The sequence below is a fragment of the Thunnus albacares genome, chromosome 1 (assembly GCF_914725855.1).
Source record: "Thunnus albacares chromosome 1, fThuAlb1.1, whole genome shotgun sequence".
In the NCBI taxonomy this organism is placed as follows: Eukaryota; Metazoa; Chordata; class Actinopteri; order Scombriformes; family Scombridae; genus Thunnus; species Thunnus albacares.
This window is the reverse complement of record NC_058106.1, coordinates 8,798,801-8,817,355: the sequence shown is the minus strand read 5'-3', so window position 1 is coordinate 8,817,355 and position 18,555 is coordinate 8,798,801. Positions and strand designations below refer to the sequence as shown.

Sequence of the window (18,555 nt, the reverse complement as noted above, 5' to 3'; positions counted from 1 at the left end):
GCTTAGCAATAAAATATTCATTCATGAATGAATTATTTTGACTGATGTCATGTTTTTCATTATTGCAGGTTTTAACTTACTTTAAACAAGGGAAAAAGAGGGACTGTGGTTTATATTTGGATCGGCTTTTCAGCTTGTGATCAAAAGAAAAGAATTTGGCTTATATCAGCAATTTTTCAACAGGAGTTCTCCTGATGCACAGTCTTTAACTCCTGACTCTGGGACTTTGGTTTTATTGGTAATGACTTCCTCTCAGCTTTTCCATGCTGTATTTCTGTAATTTTTCTTTCTCTGTCTATTCTGTACATACAACACCTATTGCATGCCTGTCTGTCCTATGAGAGGGATCCCTCCTCTGTTCTTCCTGAGGTTTCTTCCATTTTTTCCCCATTAAAGGGTTTTTTAGGGAGTTTTTCCTTATTTGAATCAAGAGTTTAAGGATAGAGAATGTTGTATTGCTGTACAGATTGTAAAGCCCCCTGAGGCAAATTTGTGGTTTATAATATCAGGCTATACAAATAAAAACTGTCTTGACTTAACTAAGCATCTTTCCTCATTTTTTTTTGCTCAAGAGCCTTTATGGAAGCACACATAAGAATTGTTTTGTTACCTCATATAAAGAGCTGAGATTACACCCTCCTCCACAGCTGACATAGGTATAAGAGAACAGGAGTATACAGTGTAGGTGTGTGATTATGTGCCTGCAGAATGTTTGAGGATCTTGTACTGAATGTATGGAAACAAGATTGTCTATCAACATATGAAGGATTGTATGAGAGTGAGGTCAAAGTCAGAATGTGCACTCAGGATATTGTGGTGTACTTAAAGGCCTATAGTTCACAGAAATAGTCAAAAGTCAAAGTGATTCTTCATGCTTTGAGCACCACAATGAGATTCCATTCACACCCATGCAAAAACCCAGTGTTAATATTAATATTAAAGCTCAGTAATAACAGTGGAAAGGTAGGAAAATGTGTAGGTTATTATTTATTTATTGTGAATTGGGTGACGTGCCCCGTCAATGCATTAAGTTGTAGATATGCCAGAATAGGCTTACAGGTAACAGTTGTTATTACTTTTAAAGCTATACTTTCTTGTTTCTTGAGGATCATTTTCTCCAAAGGTTCCTTGCATTATATTTGTGTGTTTAAGCTTTATGGAGTACAGATGTAAGACTGGAAGAAGTAGAAGAGTTGCTCCTGCCTCGACAAGGTAAACAAATAAATTACTAAATAATGCAAAGGTGGCAAAATAGGAAAGAAAAACAAACAAACAAACAAACAAACAAAACCATCAGGGCTGCATAAGTGTATTTTGTACAGATATTCTCCACTAGTATATCATTACATAACCTTGCCAGACATAATTAAGAAGTACAGTTAATAAGAGCAGGTTTTGTGTTAAAATGACGCTAATAGGGGCTGCAGTGTCTCCTTACATTTACTCTGGCGGGGTTAAAATTAGAAACTTTGCCGGAGCTCAGGGTTCATTGAATTGACGCTCCTGGGATGCGGAGATGCTCGTGGCCGCGCCCACGGAGCGACTGACGCGCACCGCGGAGGATGAACAAAACCCGCCTGAAAACCACTCGAAGGGACACTGAGATAAAAGTGCGAGGGAAGACTGGAGACTCTTCAGACCGACTACCAGAGTACTCAGAAACTCAGTGCTGTACTCGTCTTGAGGGCTCAACCCGGGGGATGGAGCCGCAGCGGGGTCTGAGACTTCCATAAAGGAGGATTGCACTTTCTTTTTTCACTAAAAAACAGACTCGGACAAACATCGGACATAAATGTGAGTTTATTGTAGCCTAGCTCTTTGCGGTATTTATATGTTAATGCGCTTATATTTCCTCCCACTACATATAATGAGCAAAAGCATTCTGCGCACACATAGATTAAACCACACAGCCTTATGTGAAGTGTAGTATTTGGTTACTGTTGTTTTTAAGTACTTCCTTGACTTTTAAGCATTCACACCAAATATATAGTACAAGATAATCACAGAATCATTTTTTACACCATCGGGGAATATGATAATAAAACATGCAAATTAAAAGCTACAATTAATCTTTTATTTATTGCATTTTCAGTTTGATTTGTAGTGTAATATTGCTAAATGGAAACGTTTTAAATACCAGGCTGAGGCTCTCCTCAGGAAAATAAAGAGAAATAAACAGAATTTGTCGAAATGTTTGAGCCATTTCCAATTTTCTTTATTGACCAATAGAGAGTCATTGGAATGTCATTAGTCATTAGGATGTAATTAACTTGATTGGTTGTCAGGTGGTGCTGTTGGTGGTGCTGCTTATTCAATAGTCTGGAGACCCCCTATGCATATACTGTGGTTTGTTAGAGGCGATCATAGTATGTTTCCACCTCAGTGAGCATCAGAGAGATGTGCCCTACACAGAAGTCTGCTCCCTCTGTCAGCCGCTGTATTACTCCATATTACTGCAAATCCATGCGGATGAATCTTCATGCATAAGGCTCATGTTGTGTATATTTTGTTTTATTTCCCTTTGGTGCCACCAGCCTCCATGTAGCTGAACAAAATGCTGACTCCTTGTTGAGGGTCAGAAAATGAATGCCTCCTCCTGCTGTGAACCTCCAGTCACTATGTATCAACAGAGCTCGGGATACGACCTCAATTCTAGCTGCGATTGGCTGGCTCCTCACTGTAATTGGACATCAGTGGACAAAGCACTGCAGCTTCCCACCTTTTCCACAGCAGCTAAAGTCAGAGTGATCATTACTTTCATCCTGTGTGGTATATCCTCTTTCTGCAACTTGGCTGTGCTGTGGGCAGCCAGTGGCCACAAACGCAAATCCCACGTCCGAGTGCTGATCGTCAACTTGACTGCAGCCGATCTCTTGGTTACCTTTATCGTGATGCCAGTGGATGCAGTGTGGAACATCACAGTTCAGTGGCTGGCTGGCGACCTGGCCTGCAGATTCCTGATGTTCCTCAAGCTTCAGGCCATGTACTCCTGTGCCTTTATCACAGTAGTGATTAGTCTGGACAGACAGTCGGCAATCCTCAACCCTCTGGCCATCGGCATGGCCCCGCAAAGGAACAGGGTCATGCTGACGGTGGCGTGGACTATGAGCGCCTTGTTCTCGATCCCTCAGGTAAGGCCAAGTGAGACTGGTTTGACATGACAGGTGTTTACAGCCTGTTTGGTTTTGTTAAACACAGAGACTTAGGATGAAGAAAGTGATTAAGAGAGAAGTGATGGGTCACAGGATACACTGTGAACTGATCTCTTATGTGTGAAGCTTTTCCTTGTATGACTGTAACCTCTACTCCATGTACAGTGTTATAGTAAGCAGGCTACAGGCCTTTATATCTGTCAACAGATCACTGGATCTGCATGTATTATCTCAGTTACAGAAGTATTAAACTGTAGGCAAACCGCACATGCTAGGAAAATCTGGCTTAATATTTACATTAAAAAAATGAATTCCTTTACATTGTTCATCATCCACTCCATTTACATATCTCATTCTCATTCTGGCCCAGAATGTCTTAGTGTCAGGGATTAGTGGCTCTATCATTGAGTCACACATGGACTCAATGACAAAGCCCTTCATCTCTAATCCTGGCAGTAAAGATGCTTCACTGTACCCACTGAAACATAGCCGCATAGCATGTAACACTGTTGATCACGTGAGATAAAAGCAGAAGTGTGGCGATACAGTCCAGCCTGCACTCTCCAAACAACACGTTGGTGTGACGAATCTGCAAAACCCTGCATTACCCTAAACAGCAATGATTTGAAATGTTAAATATCAGTGTTTTCAATCAATAATTCATACAATATGCACACATGGCAAATGCATTATGATTAGAGTGGAAAGAATTAGTTGATGAATAGATTAGTCAATCAATAGAAAATTAATAAGCAACTATTTTGATCATCAATTAATAATTTCAGTTATTTTTCAAGCAGAAATGCCAAACAATTTCTGGTTCCAGCATGTCAAATGTGAGGATTTGATGCTTTTCTTTGTCACATATGATAGTAAACTGTAAATCTTTGGGTTTTGGACTGCAGGTAAAACAAGCTAGGACAAAATGATCAGTTATTCATGAAAATAAAAGACAGATTGATTGAAAGTGAACATAATTTTTAGTTACAGCCCTAATTATGATTAAAAGATTAATCAGACATTTTGGGAAATACGTTGATAAAAATCAACTTTTTTGCAGGTAGATGAGAATATCGATACCACTCTCAAGTCTGTATGCTAAATATGAAGTTACAGCTAGGAGAGAGTTAGCTTAGCTTAGCATAAAGACAGCTAGCCTGGCTCTGTCCAAAGGTAAAAACAAGTTGTGGTTTTGCAGGGAGTTATGTGCTGGACTACATCTAAGCTGGGCCCAGAGGTCTTTCTTGAGGTCTCCTTTGCTTGCCGGGCAACATCATGACAAAAAGACTCTAGGAAGTCAATAGTCTGACACATAACCCCTCATAAAACCACTAGAACCTCACTTTTACACTTAAGTTTTTGTATGAATTAAATAAATGAGATATAGCATGTTCATTTTTGAGTTTTAGAGGTGCTTGTATGTTGATTTTGTTACCTTTGGACAGAAACAGGCTAGCTGTTTCCCCCTGATTTTAATCTTTATGCTAAGGTAAGCTAACTGTCTCCTGGCTGTAGAAACTGAAACTACTCGGTTAAGGTTGGAGAGGAAACATCTTCATGATTAAATATTGAAGAAAGCCAACATCAATTGGTAGTCTAAGATGGGATGCAAACTCAGGTCTCAATGTGTTAAATAACCAACAACCACCCTAACCTCCACACCTTTAGTTTTTACCATGATAGAAAGAGGACACAGTATTAACTGGCATTGAACATTACTACTGGACATAAATTGTGTGCTACATGAGTGTAATTCTTAGGGATAGTGGGAGGTTTGGTCAAAACCAAACCATCGGACAGGAAGAGAGAGAATATTGGATGATAACTGCTGCAGGAAAAATGTGATCACAACATTTTTCTTTTATTTTTAATTCTGCAGATGTTCATTTTCCGTAATGTGACCATCACCTATCCTGCAAACTTTACTCAGTGCACCACTAGGGGGAGCTTCGTCACTCACTGGCAAGAAACGGCCTACAACATGTTTACCTTCTCCTGCCTCTTCTTGCTGCCGCTGGTCATAATGATTATCTGCTACACCAGGATCTTCATCCAGATCTCCAAGCGGATGACAAAAAAGAGCTGTAAGTTTGAAGATGAGTCTGGTGTTTGCTTGTTCAGAATGTAATGAGACATGACTCAATAGAAACAGCATTCAGAATCAATTTGGTGCATTTATTTAAATCACAAAGGTAGCTGTTCAATAACTCCTGACTCTTTTTTTTCCCTCCAGTGTCCCCCAATGAGCCACATCTACGCTGCTCAAAGAACAACATTCCCAAAGCACGAATGAGAACTCTTAAAATGAGCATAGTCATAGTGATCTGCTTCATAGTCTGCTGGACTCCGTACTACCTGCTGGGTTTGTGGTACTGGTTCTTCCCAGACGACCTAGAAGGGAAAGTCTCTCACTCCCTCACTCACATCCTGTTCATCTTTGGGCTTTTCAACACCTGCTTGGACCCCATCATCTACGGCCTGTTCACCATACGCTTCCGCAAGAGGCTGAGGACCTGCTACCGCAAAACCGCAGTGATGTCAGATAAGGAAACCAATACCACGGTGATAACGGAGTCTTTGAAATGCACTGCCAAAGCTTCACCTTCTAAAAGAGGGATGACTTCTGGGGAAAATGACAGCAACTGTGCACAGCTTGGGCCGAAATCCACTGACAGCAGGTGTCTGACTGTGTCAGTGGAAGAGGAGGAGGAGGGCAGTCATGCCATGTCAGTACATAGAGCTCAACATGATGAGAAAAACAGAGTAGAAACAGAAATCTAACACCGTTTCTTGAACTGGTTGAATAATTTCACAACCAAACCTAACATACATGTATAAAATAAGTCTGGAAGCATCACACATCCATCTCCTTGTGGACTTATACATGTTTGTCTCTGGGTGTGTTTTTGTGTGTGTCTGCTGCGTGGGTCTGTCGATCTTACTTCAGGGTTATATAACATCTGTCATCATACGACAACTGCTGTCTGATGGTTTGTGTGCTGGGGAACTGGCTCCCATTTTGAGATAAATCTGCTATATGAAATATTCATTCAGCAGTCTGTGGAGATAGTTTCAGCACTAAATGGGAAATAGAAGTTGATTGTTGGGTTACACAACAGTGCTGTGGAGACGTACGCAGTTACACAAAGCTCTATAAGGGAGCCTTAAATGACTTTTAAGGATTTGCAGCCATAACAACATGAGAGCTTTTTAGAGATGTATTCATCCAGTCCATTCCCTCTGGAAAATGAAGGACCATCATGTCAGTCAGACAGCATTCACATGGTGCGTTGATCTTAGTCTGCCATAAGCCACAGCATTGTTTGTGTAATGAGGAAAACTGTGATTGAGAGGTAAAAACAAGATAATGAAAGGAACTCTATCAGCAGCCTGGTGCAGAAAACTATCAAGGTCACAGACACAAACAGAAACAAAATCCCCAGATTAAATCTAATCCATTCCCTCAATCAAACTGTCACTGCAACTTTTTATTATGTGTGGATTCCTAAACAGATAAATACTTGTAACAGATGACGGATGTAACTACAGTCGCACCTCCACATTTAACTGCACTCATGTAAAACTAATTCTGAAAGATGAGGTTGATGGTATTTTCAGAGCAGTTATATAAAACACTCTTAAAGGCATAAACTACATTTGCACTTACTGTATGTTGGACTTGATTGGCTGGATTATGCAAATTAACTGCTGCTCTATTTGTCTCGTCAAGTATTTTGGGTGCAGTTTAAACAAATGTAATGAAATATGTAGATTGGGTGCAAAAAAATGCGTGTTGTTACAAAAATACTCATAAACTGTACCGAATAAAATGCAAAAAGCAATCATCATCTTCATCATCTTATGTGGAGAATTATATCACTGGAAGATTAATTACTTAGTTAACAATAGCATGTTGTTTGATTAAATACAAATGTTTTGATCATAACATACAGGCAGTAATTAGCTGAGATACATCAAGGTTCCAATGGTTATCATTATAAGCTTAATGATTCTGTGTTTGGGATGAATGAGTTTAGCAAAACTGTGATACTAAATGTGATATATTCTCTCCAGTTTACATAGAATATATACATAGAACATAGAAATGATGTCTCCAGCTAGCATCAGGTGGCTCCAACAGCTCCAACTCCAATCTCATAAAATTCTGTGAATTGACCCCAGAATCCAAAAACATACTAGAGATAAATTGCTGCAGCCATGCAAGAGACAGAGCCACAAATCAAAGCATGTTACACTCCCGCTACACCACAAAATGCTGCTGATTTGAACGACCTGAAAGCCATCAGTCAGATTTTGGCTTCTGATCAGCGTTTGGCTTCTGCCATGGCCCAACCAAAAATCCCCTGTGATTACACAAGAAAGGGCAGTTTGTTTCTCCTATTTGCTGCTGTCTAATGGCGGCAAACACAACAGTACCCAGGATGCTTTGATGTTTTGCCTCACATCTGCTCTGGGAGTCATTGAGGCGGCTGTGATCAAAGTGACTGTCAGTAACAAAGAACATGCATTGACCGAACTTCTATGACAGATATAGCCTTGTATAATGCAATGGATGGAAAAGATCACAGTATAGCCTACAACCACAGCATACTGTGTGACAATATACAGTATTAATCTACATCTACAGTGTATCTACATCTGGTCACTATAAACCATTATATTTTATCAGTGGTAGGGTGTGTGAGCTGCAGTTATGAGCACATTGTAACGGACCATAGCACTGGAATGAAAACTGAGCAACAAGGCAAAACTCTCATTTAATTGGTCAGTCTATTTTTCCAGTGTCCAGTCTTTGCCTGTAGCCATGAGAGTGGGGTAATGACTGAAAAAAATGAGATCGCAGATTCCTACAGCCAAAATTAGATGTCTCAGGAAACTTCCAGGGAGTTTGGAAATCCAAGAAAACCAGAGCCAGTTGAGACGGATCCAGCATCTCGGTAGGATGCCACTTGGATGCCTCCTTATGGAGGTGCACTAGACACGACTACCTGTGAGAATAATCTGAGGTAGACTTAAGATAACTTTACATCTCCCAGCTGTCCAGGGAGGGTTTGGATCTCCCCAGGGCAGAGCTGCAGAGGAAGACTAATGGATATGCAACAATATAACCTAGTATGTAACTATCCTACTACGGTATGTGATATTAGTATTCACTCAATATGTAACAAAAAGCCTGAAACAATATATTGTTGTGCAACAATGTAGTACCACTACTGTATAAAATAATAGAGATTACAAAACCCAGTATAACCTGGTTTGTCAGTTTGCTTTGTAAACAAACTACTACTGTTGTTTCACCCCTGATTATATTTGAAATGAAATGATTCAAATGATTTTTTAGCATCAACGAAAGGGTTTGGTTGTTACAGCCTTGATCAGATACAATTACGAAAGGAGCAACTTATTCAGCTTTTAATGCCTAAACAATGGCATCATCCAAACTTTTTATATAATAGGCTTGTTTTTTAACTTAAAGTAATAGTTTGATAAATTTGAGAAATACGCTTATTTGCTTTCTTACCGTGAGTTAGATTAGAAGGCCAGTAACACCTCTTCATGTCAGTGTGCTAAATATGAAGCTGAGGGTCATTAGCTTAGCTTAACATAGCTTAGCTAAAGACTGGAAGTAGAGGGAAACAGCTAGTCTGGCTCTGTCCTAAGTTAAAAACTCTGCCTACCAACACATCTAAATCTCAGTAATTTACACATTGTATCTAATTCCATTAATCTGCAGAAATGTAAAAATGTTTGTGGTAAAAGGGGAGTTACATAGTGCAACTATTTCTTGACAGACAGCAGCTCATGCTTCTGCTCCATGTAAAATCTGCAAAACCTTTGTTTTTACATTTCTGTTTGTGTACACATGAAACAAATGATATGCAACATGTTATTTAGAGGTGGTTAACAGAGCCAGGCTAACTGTTTTCCCTGCTTTTAGGCTTTACGCTAAGCAAAGGTAAGCTAAGCTAATTGCCCTACTTGCTCTAGCTCGTTCTCACACGCACAAGTATTTCCCAAAATGTCATACTATTCCTTTAAAATAATTGAGTATTTCTAACAATATATCATAAGTCATAATATATATAACCCAAACCTATCATGGCATTTTGAATTTTGCTTTAGTTGCTGTACCTGCTGTAGTGATTTTCTGGGATTTTCTGTCTAGATTGGCAGCTGTGTCGAACAGGATGAAGTGGACGATCCAAGTGACTGTCAGAGTCTCTGAAGGGAATTGTAAAACCCAGGACATTTTAACACTGATGTTGTCATCTCACAACCAGTCCCACTGAATCCTCTGGAGACCCTGAAGCTGGGTCCCTGTTACCAGAGCAGTCAGCACATGCGGTCAAGGGCGATGATGTTACTCTGTCCTGACAAACTAAATGACCGAATTGCCATTGGCTTGATGCACGAATAAAACATAACACACAACCATAGCAGCCCGTGACAACAGTGTTGTTTTAATCTTTTTGGATGCCTGCCAGAATCCATATTGCTGATAGTGGAGCTGTTGTCAGTCTAATCTTATTTTCAGCCAAGATTGAAAGCTATTGCGTGCTTGTTGTCTGCTTATTGTTACGGTAGAGCAGGTTTTTGCTTACATTGTCTTGAACTTGGCCACATTACTTTCTCTTCTCGGCTGGAGAATGCCAACTTATTCACTGCTCACTGATCCTTCCCAGGACTGTCCACTCATATTACGTCTCCTACAGTGAGAGGAGAGCACATTGTATGATGAGCGCATCATCATACAGGCCTCCCTTCAACATTTATTCCAGTTGTACTGCTCACAAAACAGATGTATGTACCTGTAGCTCGCGAAGGACAGCTGCTGAAGACAAGCAAAACTGCATACTTTGTGTTTTCCCCACTGCAACCGTCATTTCAATGTGCTGATCAGCATGAAACCCACACAGATCAGTCCAGTCAGTGTTAGAAACCAGTTGTTCTGTAAGAAGAGAGCTTTCCTTACAGAGTTTGTTTAAAACTGTGCAGATTCAAAGTACTGCTCCGGTCAGATCTTTCAGCCTTTAAGCCTACTCATTCACTTTTCCCATATTATGTCAGAAGGGTCAGATAATGTGTCCGACTCTAGGTCTGAGATATTCTTAGCCTGAATACATTCTCTGGCCTACAGTAGCTTAAATGTTGTAAGGCTCAATGAATCTCTTGGCCAGTAGAGATCAGATTTAACGATTGATTGGGTTTAGGGGGTTTGTTTCTCCAAATGGATTCAAATCTTGTCCGTCATTGTTACTTGCTCTAAAACAATGGCATCACATGCACATGTAACTTCTCTTCACTGTCCTACCAGGTTTGATTCAGGTGTTGTGAAAGCTTTTTACACTGTTCAGTGTGTCACATCGCATGATATTTCTACAGTATGTAACTCTGGAATGAGCCAAGGGGAGTTTTAGTTGAGTATATGTTTTGCAGCAGGTAAATGTCTAATTCCTCGATGTGCTTTACACTGCCTCATTACTAAGGTATCACTGGGATTTTCTGTACAGTTTTTAAATGGCTCTGTGGTTCAATTTAGGGGGAAAGCATCACCTTATATTACCTTTCAGTTGCTTTAAATTCTGAGGAAGGACTCCCAAAACGGAAAAATCTCACTTTGGAGCCAAATCTCTCCTTTTTAAAGGTCAGTTTCAGGTAATGGCAGATTTGTTAGGTTAGAGACTTGAATGTTCTCACTGCCGCTCATCCACTTTTCATAAAGGCTAATCTAATTTTCTCTGTCAAACACTGGTGTAGATAAAGTGCCGAGATAGCTGAGAGTCATTAATGGCACACTAAGCTCAGCCCTCGTTTTCAAGATACAGGAAGTTACAGTCAATGGTAAATGGTTTTGTCATGTCAAAGTGGCATTTAACACATTTATAGTGACCTTTTCAAATATGTCAACACACACATCAGAAACTCAACTGCTCTGCTACAAAGTAAACCCAGAGATGTTCAGAGCACTCTACACTTAGGTGAATTAATGTTGATTTAGTCAAGTCAGGTTAGCTGTGATTAAATATTTTTTAATTACAGTTATATTTCATCAGACCTTCCTTCACTAGAGCACTTTGCATTTAATCTCTGCTCAGACATAAACATAATGCAGATTTCCTACTTAAATTCATACAGAGTTGAGACATCATCTGTCAGGTCATTACAGAGCTGCAGGTGGACGTGGTTCACATGTTAGACTTGTAACCTGCATTCTGTCTCATGAGCACCAACATGTCTCTTCCTTTGCTCTGGAGACGGTCGAGCCTGTTGCCTCCTTCAGCTCCACCTGTCCTTCCCCTGATGCTGCTGGATCAGAGGGAGTGTGAGCTGACGTCCCATGATGCTTTGCAGGGCAGCGAACAGACTTATGAGACAGAAGATGCAGATCAGTGTGAGGTCAGGGGGACATATTCTGATGGATCCAGACCAGCCAACAACACTGTACCATGTAGATTTGACATGTACAGCAGTACTGAGTGAATGACAAACTGTAAGTGATGTACACAGGTTGTCATCTGTGTAATAATAATGTAATGGTTTACATTTCATATGCTATGTAAAACGCTTTAGGACTTGTGTGAGTAGTAAAAGTACTAAAACTTTGCTGCAGCTGGACCCTCTGATGCTGTCTTCTCTGATCTTAAACACTGAACTGATGAAACAAACGAAACAGCAGCAGAGTGACTATTGAAAGTCACTCTTTTAGTTACAGAAACCACTTCTTACTAGTTTCCCACAACAGAGTATTTACAGATTATTGCTGTTGTTGCAGATATGATCAGGGACCTTTTCTTGGAAACAGAATAATCAATAATCAATCCAAAGTGTATCAGTGTGTTATATGTTGAATGTAAATAGGAGTTTAATACCAGAATCCCAAAAAGTTAGTGGGAGATATAAAAGCTCAACATGCATCAGAGTTCTTTGTAAGCTTTGTAGTGAAGCAGCTGGGAGTCGGCTGCCATGTTTTGTTTGAATATAAGAATGTAAGTATAGTGAATGATGACGGCCGTCTACAGCAGGTCAACCATGAGGAAAGATTTTATTTACATCAACATATTCCACACTGAAACACATCCAGATTAGTGTCTGTAATGTAGCTACAAGTGACTAGACTATGGCTCACAAATGTTGATGTTTCTCCTTCATGCTCTTCACCTGCGACTCAAAACATTTTGGACATAATTTGCTTGTTTTTATTGTTTAATTTTTAGTTGCTTTAGCAAACCAATTTATTGTCCTGAACATGTTTTTGTTTACTAACAACAGAATGAAAACAGAAAATATCATATTAATCATCTAGAACAACAAAAATGTTCCCAGATTTCAGAGCTTTGGATCATGGATCATTAACTCTGGTAAAACTTGTGCTGCTTTAAATGATGCTGTGTAACTGTATGATGTGACTTTGTATTCAAAGATCCTGTTAAAAACAGCACATAGACGACAGACCCAGCTCACATTTTATAACAAGAAAAACACTTTGTTCCATTGGAGAGTCTCAGTGAGCCAAACAAGTACACAAGTCAAAACAAACAACAATGACATTTGTTCATTTTTAGCAATTTTTATTTTCTTAATCTTAGTTCAACTTTAAAGATTGAATTGTCCAGTTCACAGCACAAAGAAAGTGTTACGTACATATTTTCTATCTGTGTAAAACATGAGTGTGAAATAAGACTATTAGAATATTTTGGAATAGATCAAATCATATGAAATCAGATTTGAATCGTCGTGGTACATTTGATTTGATTGCGTTGGAAAACACACACTACTATTCTTTTGATTCTTTTCATTCCTTTAAAAATATTTTACTCACCACCATCCCCTCATGGGAGGACATATTACTTTATTCTGTTTTTTTTTTTAATCATATTCTACTTTTCTCCTGTAACTACTCAAATCTGAATGTCAAATTATTTTCTAAATCATTTATTAGATTTAAAGGTTTTTAGTTGAAGTGTGTTTTAACTAGTTATTTTGTATGCTTAATTCATATCTTAAAGAGCTCATAGTACCCTATTACCCCACTAGAACACTGCGCTCCTAGAAATCAGACTTACTTGTGGTTCCTACAGTCTTTAAAAGTAGAACGGGAGGCAGAGCCTTCAGCTATCAGGCTCCTCTCTTGTGGAACCATCTTCCAGATTTGGTCCAGGGAACAGACACCCTCTCTACATTTAAGAGTAGGCTTAAAACTTTCCTTTGTGATAAAAGTTATAGTTAGGGCCGGCCAGACTCACCTTGGACCAGCCCTTAGTTATGCTGCTATAGGCCTAGACTGCCAGGGGACTTCCCTTGATGCACTGAGCTCCTCTCTCCTCCTCCTCCTCTCCATCTGTATGTATTCATTTACTATTAATGCATGTTACTAACTTGACTTCTTCCCCGGAGTTCTTTGTGCTTTCTCATCCGCAGGAAACCCCATAAACCGTGCTGGCGTGTTGATGTCCTTCTTCTGTCCTTCTCCTGCTGTTTCTTGCTGCTAGTCATGCATCTAATGTTGTTGTTCTGCTTTTCTGTGTCCCCACTCCCCCACCCTTTTCTCTCTCTCTCAACCCAACCCAACCGGTCACGGCAGATGACCGCCCACCTAGAGTCCAGTTCTGCTTGAGGTTTCTTCCTATTAAGGGGGAGTTTTTCCTTATCGCTGTCGCAAAGTGCTTGCTCATGGGGGATTGTATGGGGATTCTATGTGAAAAGAGATGCCCTGAGATGACTTTTGTTGTGATTTGGCAGTATATAAATAAAATTGAATTGCATTGAATTGAATTGAATGTGTGTCATTTCTCTCTCTCTTTTTTTGATGCCACACCACACTGTGAAGCATCCTGTCAGGACGTCTCACTAAAGTCCTGATCAGCTTCTGATCAGGACTTTATTAGTGACTAGAAAACCTTTCATGTCATCAAGTTGGTCTTTGTTGTTCTCTCCTGAGAACCCAGCTGGCATTTAGAGCCCAAGAGAGTCAGTTTGTGATGTTCACATCCAGTAATAAACAGCTGCTGAGGATGTCTCAAGTCCCATTGATGTGTGACTGATTGATTATGTCAAAGATTTCCTCTTTTGTCTTCTGACATTCTCAAGTTGCTCTGAGGGAAAGATCGTCCACCTCACTCCTACAGTCCGTTTGTTATCAGACCAATCGAATCAAAGTGTTTAAATACTATGGTGAATGATTTGTTGTTGTCAACGCTAACAGCCTGCAGTTTGTACAGGTGAATATTAGATTTGATGATATATTAAATTAGTTTCTACATCAGATTAGATTTAATTATGTTAATAAATTTAAACTCACCTCCACTCCCCTCATTGGAGGACAAATTACTTAATTCTGTATTACAGTAACCATTTGAAGTATTACTACTTATTCTACTTTTCTCCTCTAACTACTCCACACCAAGAGTGAGTATATAGTGACAGTCCTGCTCAATATCTGAATATTAAAACTAACTCCTGCTGCCCGTCTTCCACTGGGTCAAACAGTGAGCCACATCTATTATGGTAACACCAACACATATGAGTTCAACTGTTCACATAATGACTACTGATTTATTCTTTCTGTGATAAGTAATGAATAGTAGTATTAAAAAAACGTTTTTGGATGTAGTTGCTCTTTTATTCACATCACAACTATGCAAAGAAAGTGATAAGTGTGAGGAGTTTACTCATCACAAAGGAAGAACTAGATGCGCAGTCTATTTTACACATAATACACAACAAAGTGAACTTGCATTCCCTATGTACAACAAAAGATGCACATTTTTGGCAAATTACTCAGAAAAGAAATCAAGTATCCATAACTTATCACTTATTGACAAAGTAATTACATAAATTCACTCATTTGTAAACAGTAAAAATAATTAGTTTAAACTCATTATTGTTATTTATTCATTGCAGCTCTGTCAAAAATATCTAACAACGCCAAAGCCATTTTCTGTATTAAAACGTGTAGAAATTAAATAAAAAATGAGATTTTGTTGAACTACAGTCAGCCTGAGGTTTGTAGTTATTTACTTACCATCACCAGCTAACGTTAGCTTTAATCAAGAGGACTGCACACAGCAGCATCCTCACAGTGAAGCTGCGGGATTCACACCCTCCCACCTCTGGAAAAAAACCCAGGTGACCCCTGAATAAATACTTTATAAGCTTCACGGGCCAGATACGAAAACAGAAATTGCAAATAAAACAACTGAATAGTATAGGAAGAGGTATTCCTCCTTGTTTGCTGGACGCTAAACATCTAACTTAACTTCAACTGGAGCACCTGCGCCAAGTTAACAGCTAACGTTAGCTAGCCCTCCACTGAACACAAGGAAAACATTCAAATCAACCTTCACAATTACTCCTGGTAGGAGAAGGCGTTATTGTAGGATACATACTGACAGAATTTCAAATTGTAATCAGTCACATTACTCGTTACTGAAGAAATAATCAGTCATTTGTGATACTATAAGTTACTCAGTAACGTTAATGCCTTACTACTCAATACCAGCAATTAAAAAAATATTTTTTGACAGAATAACACAGTAAAATGCGTTTCTTCTTTTCTCGACACAATATATTTCCTCAAAAAAATTTTTTAGCAAAGATGCTAATGCTAGGCTAATTAGCATAGTTGGCTAATAAACTATGCTAATACTAATTAGCCTAGCTTAGCTTAGCTACAGAGCATAAAAAAATAAATGTACCTCTCCGACGTCTGTGAAAGTGACGATTAACACGGGTTGTACTTATATACTGTAACTTACTGCTGATAATGTCACCGTTGTTATACAATTGGCGTAGTTTCTTTAAGGAATAGCCCAGTGCGTAGGAAGTGTGCCTGACGCGTGTGTGTGGTCAAGGGAGAGCGAGAGAGAGAGCGTGTGTGACTGTGATAGGGAACGGGAACGTGACGTCATCAACAGAAAGTCGGCTATTTTTGCAGGATACCGTCACCTCTACACCGTCACCACCCATCTAGCTAGGTAGCCTCAACCCGTTCAGCTCGATGTAACTCTGTTAAACTTCAGTTTCAACATGGTCGTAGGTTGCATGCGTACAAGTGTGTGGTCGATCGAGAGAGTGAGAGCGTGTTTGACGGTGACACTGGCGACTGGAGCAGAGAGTATGAAGTTAGCAGTTTAGCTGTGACAGTAACTGTTAGTAGTACAGTGTATGTACAGTTTGAGCTGTTCTGTCGGTGAAGAAATGCTGCAACTCCTCAAGATTGAAGCTGAGTTCCCATTTCTTGCTTGGCATCTGTTGATAAAGTGGAGGGAGTTAACCTCGAAGTTAGCTGACTTCGGCCTTGGAGTAGTGGTCCCTTGTGCTTCCCGACCACTGTCTGGACGATGAAGCAGGAAAGGTTAACACCGTTCTGGAATCATGGAGGAGGAACCTCTGGTTGCTATGCACACAGTGTTTTATTATATTTCTTTTTATTTCATTTCATTACTATTTTCTCTCCAGTTATAAGCGGAGATATGTCATGTGTTTTGTATGTAGTGTCATGTGAGTTAAAGAGAGTTGCGTTTTGAGAGGATCTGCTGGTTGCTATACAGTCTATGGTTGCTATGCACATAGGCCTAATTAATTATTTTATTTTATTTTTTTAATGTATTTATTTTTTCTCCCGTGTCTTATCCTTGGCATGATATGTTTGCCCATTCCATGCATGTTTGTGTACTTATATTAATAATTAAAATGAATAATAAATTAAATTTCCGAGTAGCGTCATCAGTGAGATTCGCGCGCACGCGGAGGACAGAAAACAGAAAGACTGAGAGTTTATGAAAAGATCAACATGTGAAGTTGGTTTTGTGCCCTTAAACTGCACCAGTTGCAGAAGTAATGGATGGAAAATGTTTATCATTCCAACAAAGGAGCCAACAAGTGTCCTCAGAGACTCAAACAATAGAGAGTACTTTTATCCTGACAAAACACATGAGACTAAATATATATATATATATATATATATATATATATATATATATATATATGTGTGTGTGTGTGTGTGTGTGTGTGTGTGTACATATATACATACATATATATATATATATATATATATATATATATATATATATATATATGTGTGTGTGTGTGTGTGTGTGTGTGTGTGTTTATATATACATACATATATATATACATATATATATATATATATATATATATATGTGTGTGTGTGTGTGTGTGTGTGTGTGTGTACATATATACATACATATATATATATATATATATATATATATATATATATATATACACACACATATGTGTGTGTATATTAATATTATTCATAATATTAATATTCATTTCGCCAGTGCTTTTGGTTTTGTTTGTACTTCATCAGAATGCGTAACTGTTACATCTATAAATAAATTATGTAAGTACTATGTAAAGATATTAATATCATAACAATAGGATTGTGAAGCTTGTCAAATATACAATTTTAAAAAACAACAACTCAAGTCTCTATTTTTTGAATTAAAAAATCATCATAGAAGCATAAACTTTTGAATTTAATTCTATTCATCATTATATACTTACAAAATAATTAAAAAAGAATCATTACGAAAGGAACGCTCAACTTCAGTGTTGTAGTAACATCAGCGTTATTTTGCATCAAGCTTAAAGTCCCCTTCCACTCAAAAATGTGTTTTTCTTCTTGTTCATTCACTTGGATGTTTGCGCGTCATTATGCAGAGTTTGAAAAAAAGGTTTCTTTTTGCTCACAGAAAATCTAAGTTTAAGGGGCAGGCCTACGAGCATGATTTATGACATCACAACTAGTTTGGAGTCAATCATGGTCCAGTATGCAACTGACACAAACTTGAAGCCTCCAGTGCACAAACACTGAGTGTAGGAGCCATGAATGGATTAATTTTCAAGTTTGAATGAATTGCAAAGTAGTAATTTTTTTGTTTTATATTTTGGGTTATTTTTGTTTGTTTATCATTGCATGATCACAGTGATTGATGATCAGGTCACATGGATATGGACGGTGGTATCCTATAGTTAATATAAGCACCTGTTCACCTGCATGCCAGCTGGTAAGAAAGAGACAGAGGGTGAGTGGGTCGTCGTATTTTTTGTTGACCACTGTTTTACACCTGATCTCTGTGATTATTTTGAGTAGCCTGTATTTTGTGCATGTTATAATAAGTTGATCCTTTTCATTAATAAAAGTAATAAACTTATTTTTTTGATCTCTCCGAATCTTTTTGGTGGCGTGTCAGACAAACGGCAAACAAGGCCCAACCTCAGCCTCTCAGCGACTTTTACATTGTTGCCAGTAGTCGCTACACTGAGAATGGAGTAGGAGACATCTTGTGTCCAGCAGTTAAACTTTTTAAATAAACAATATTTGTGTTTTCATAAATCCTGGAATATTTAAAGA

At 38.7% G+C, this 18,555-nt stretch overlaps 1 protein-coding gene across 2 annotated transcripts; it reads left to right on the top strand.

Moving 5' to 3' along the window:
• The first annotated feature begins 1,543 nt into the window (after nt 1–1,543).
• On the top strand, nt 1,544–9,984 carry LOC122993860 (gonadotropin-releasing hormone II receptor-like). 2 transcript variants are annotated; one of them, XM_044368407.1, is made up of 5 exons: nt 1,544–1,794; nt 2,535–3,131; nt 5,032–5,236; nt 5,386–8,285; nt 9,340–9,984. In XM_044368407.1, the coding sequence occupies exons 2-4, from the start codon at nt 2,583–2,585 to the stop codon at nt 5,931–5,933; spliced, it is 1,302 nt and encodes a 433-aa protein (XP_044224342.1). In that variant the 5' UTR covers nt 1,544–1,794; nt 2,535–2,582; the 3' UTR covers nt 5,934–8,285; nt 9,340–9,984. The 2 variants fall into 2 exon arrangements, with proteins under 2 accessions (XP_044224342.1, XP_044224270.1); XM_044368335.1 differs by having other exon boundaries at nt 5,386–8,306.
• The last annotated feature ends 8,571 nt before the right edge of the window (nt 9,985–18,555 follow it).

Excerpts from the sequence above, each read along its gene's own strand:
- LOC122993860 (XM_044368407.1), top strand. The coding sequence starts at position 2,583 with ATGAATGCCTCCTCCTGCTGTGAACCTCCAGTCACTATGTATCAACAG. Across the intron at positions 3,132-5,031 it reads CCTTGTTCTCGATCCCTCAG|ATGTTCATTTTCCGTAATGT; the intron begins GTAAGGCCAAGT and ends TTAATTCTGCAG. Across the intron at positions 5,237-5,385 it reads GCGGATGACAAAAAAGAGCT|TGTCCCCCAATGAGCCACAT; the intron begins GTAAGTTTGAAG and ends TTTTCCCTCCAG.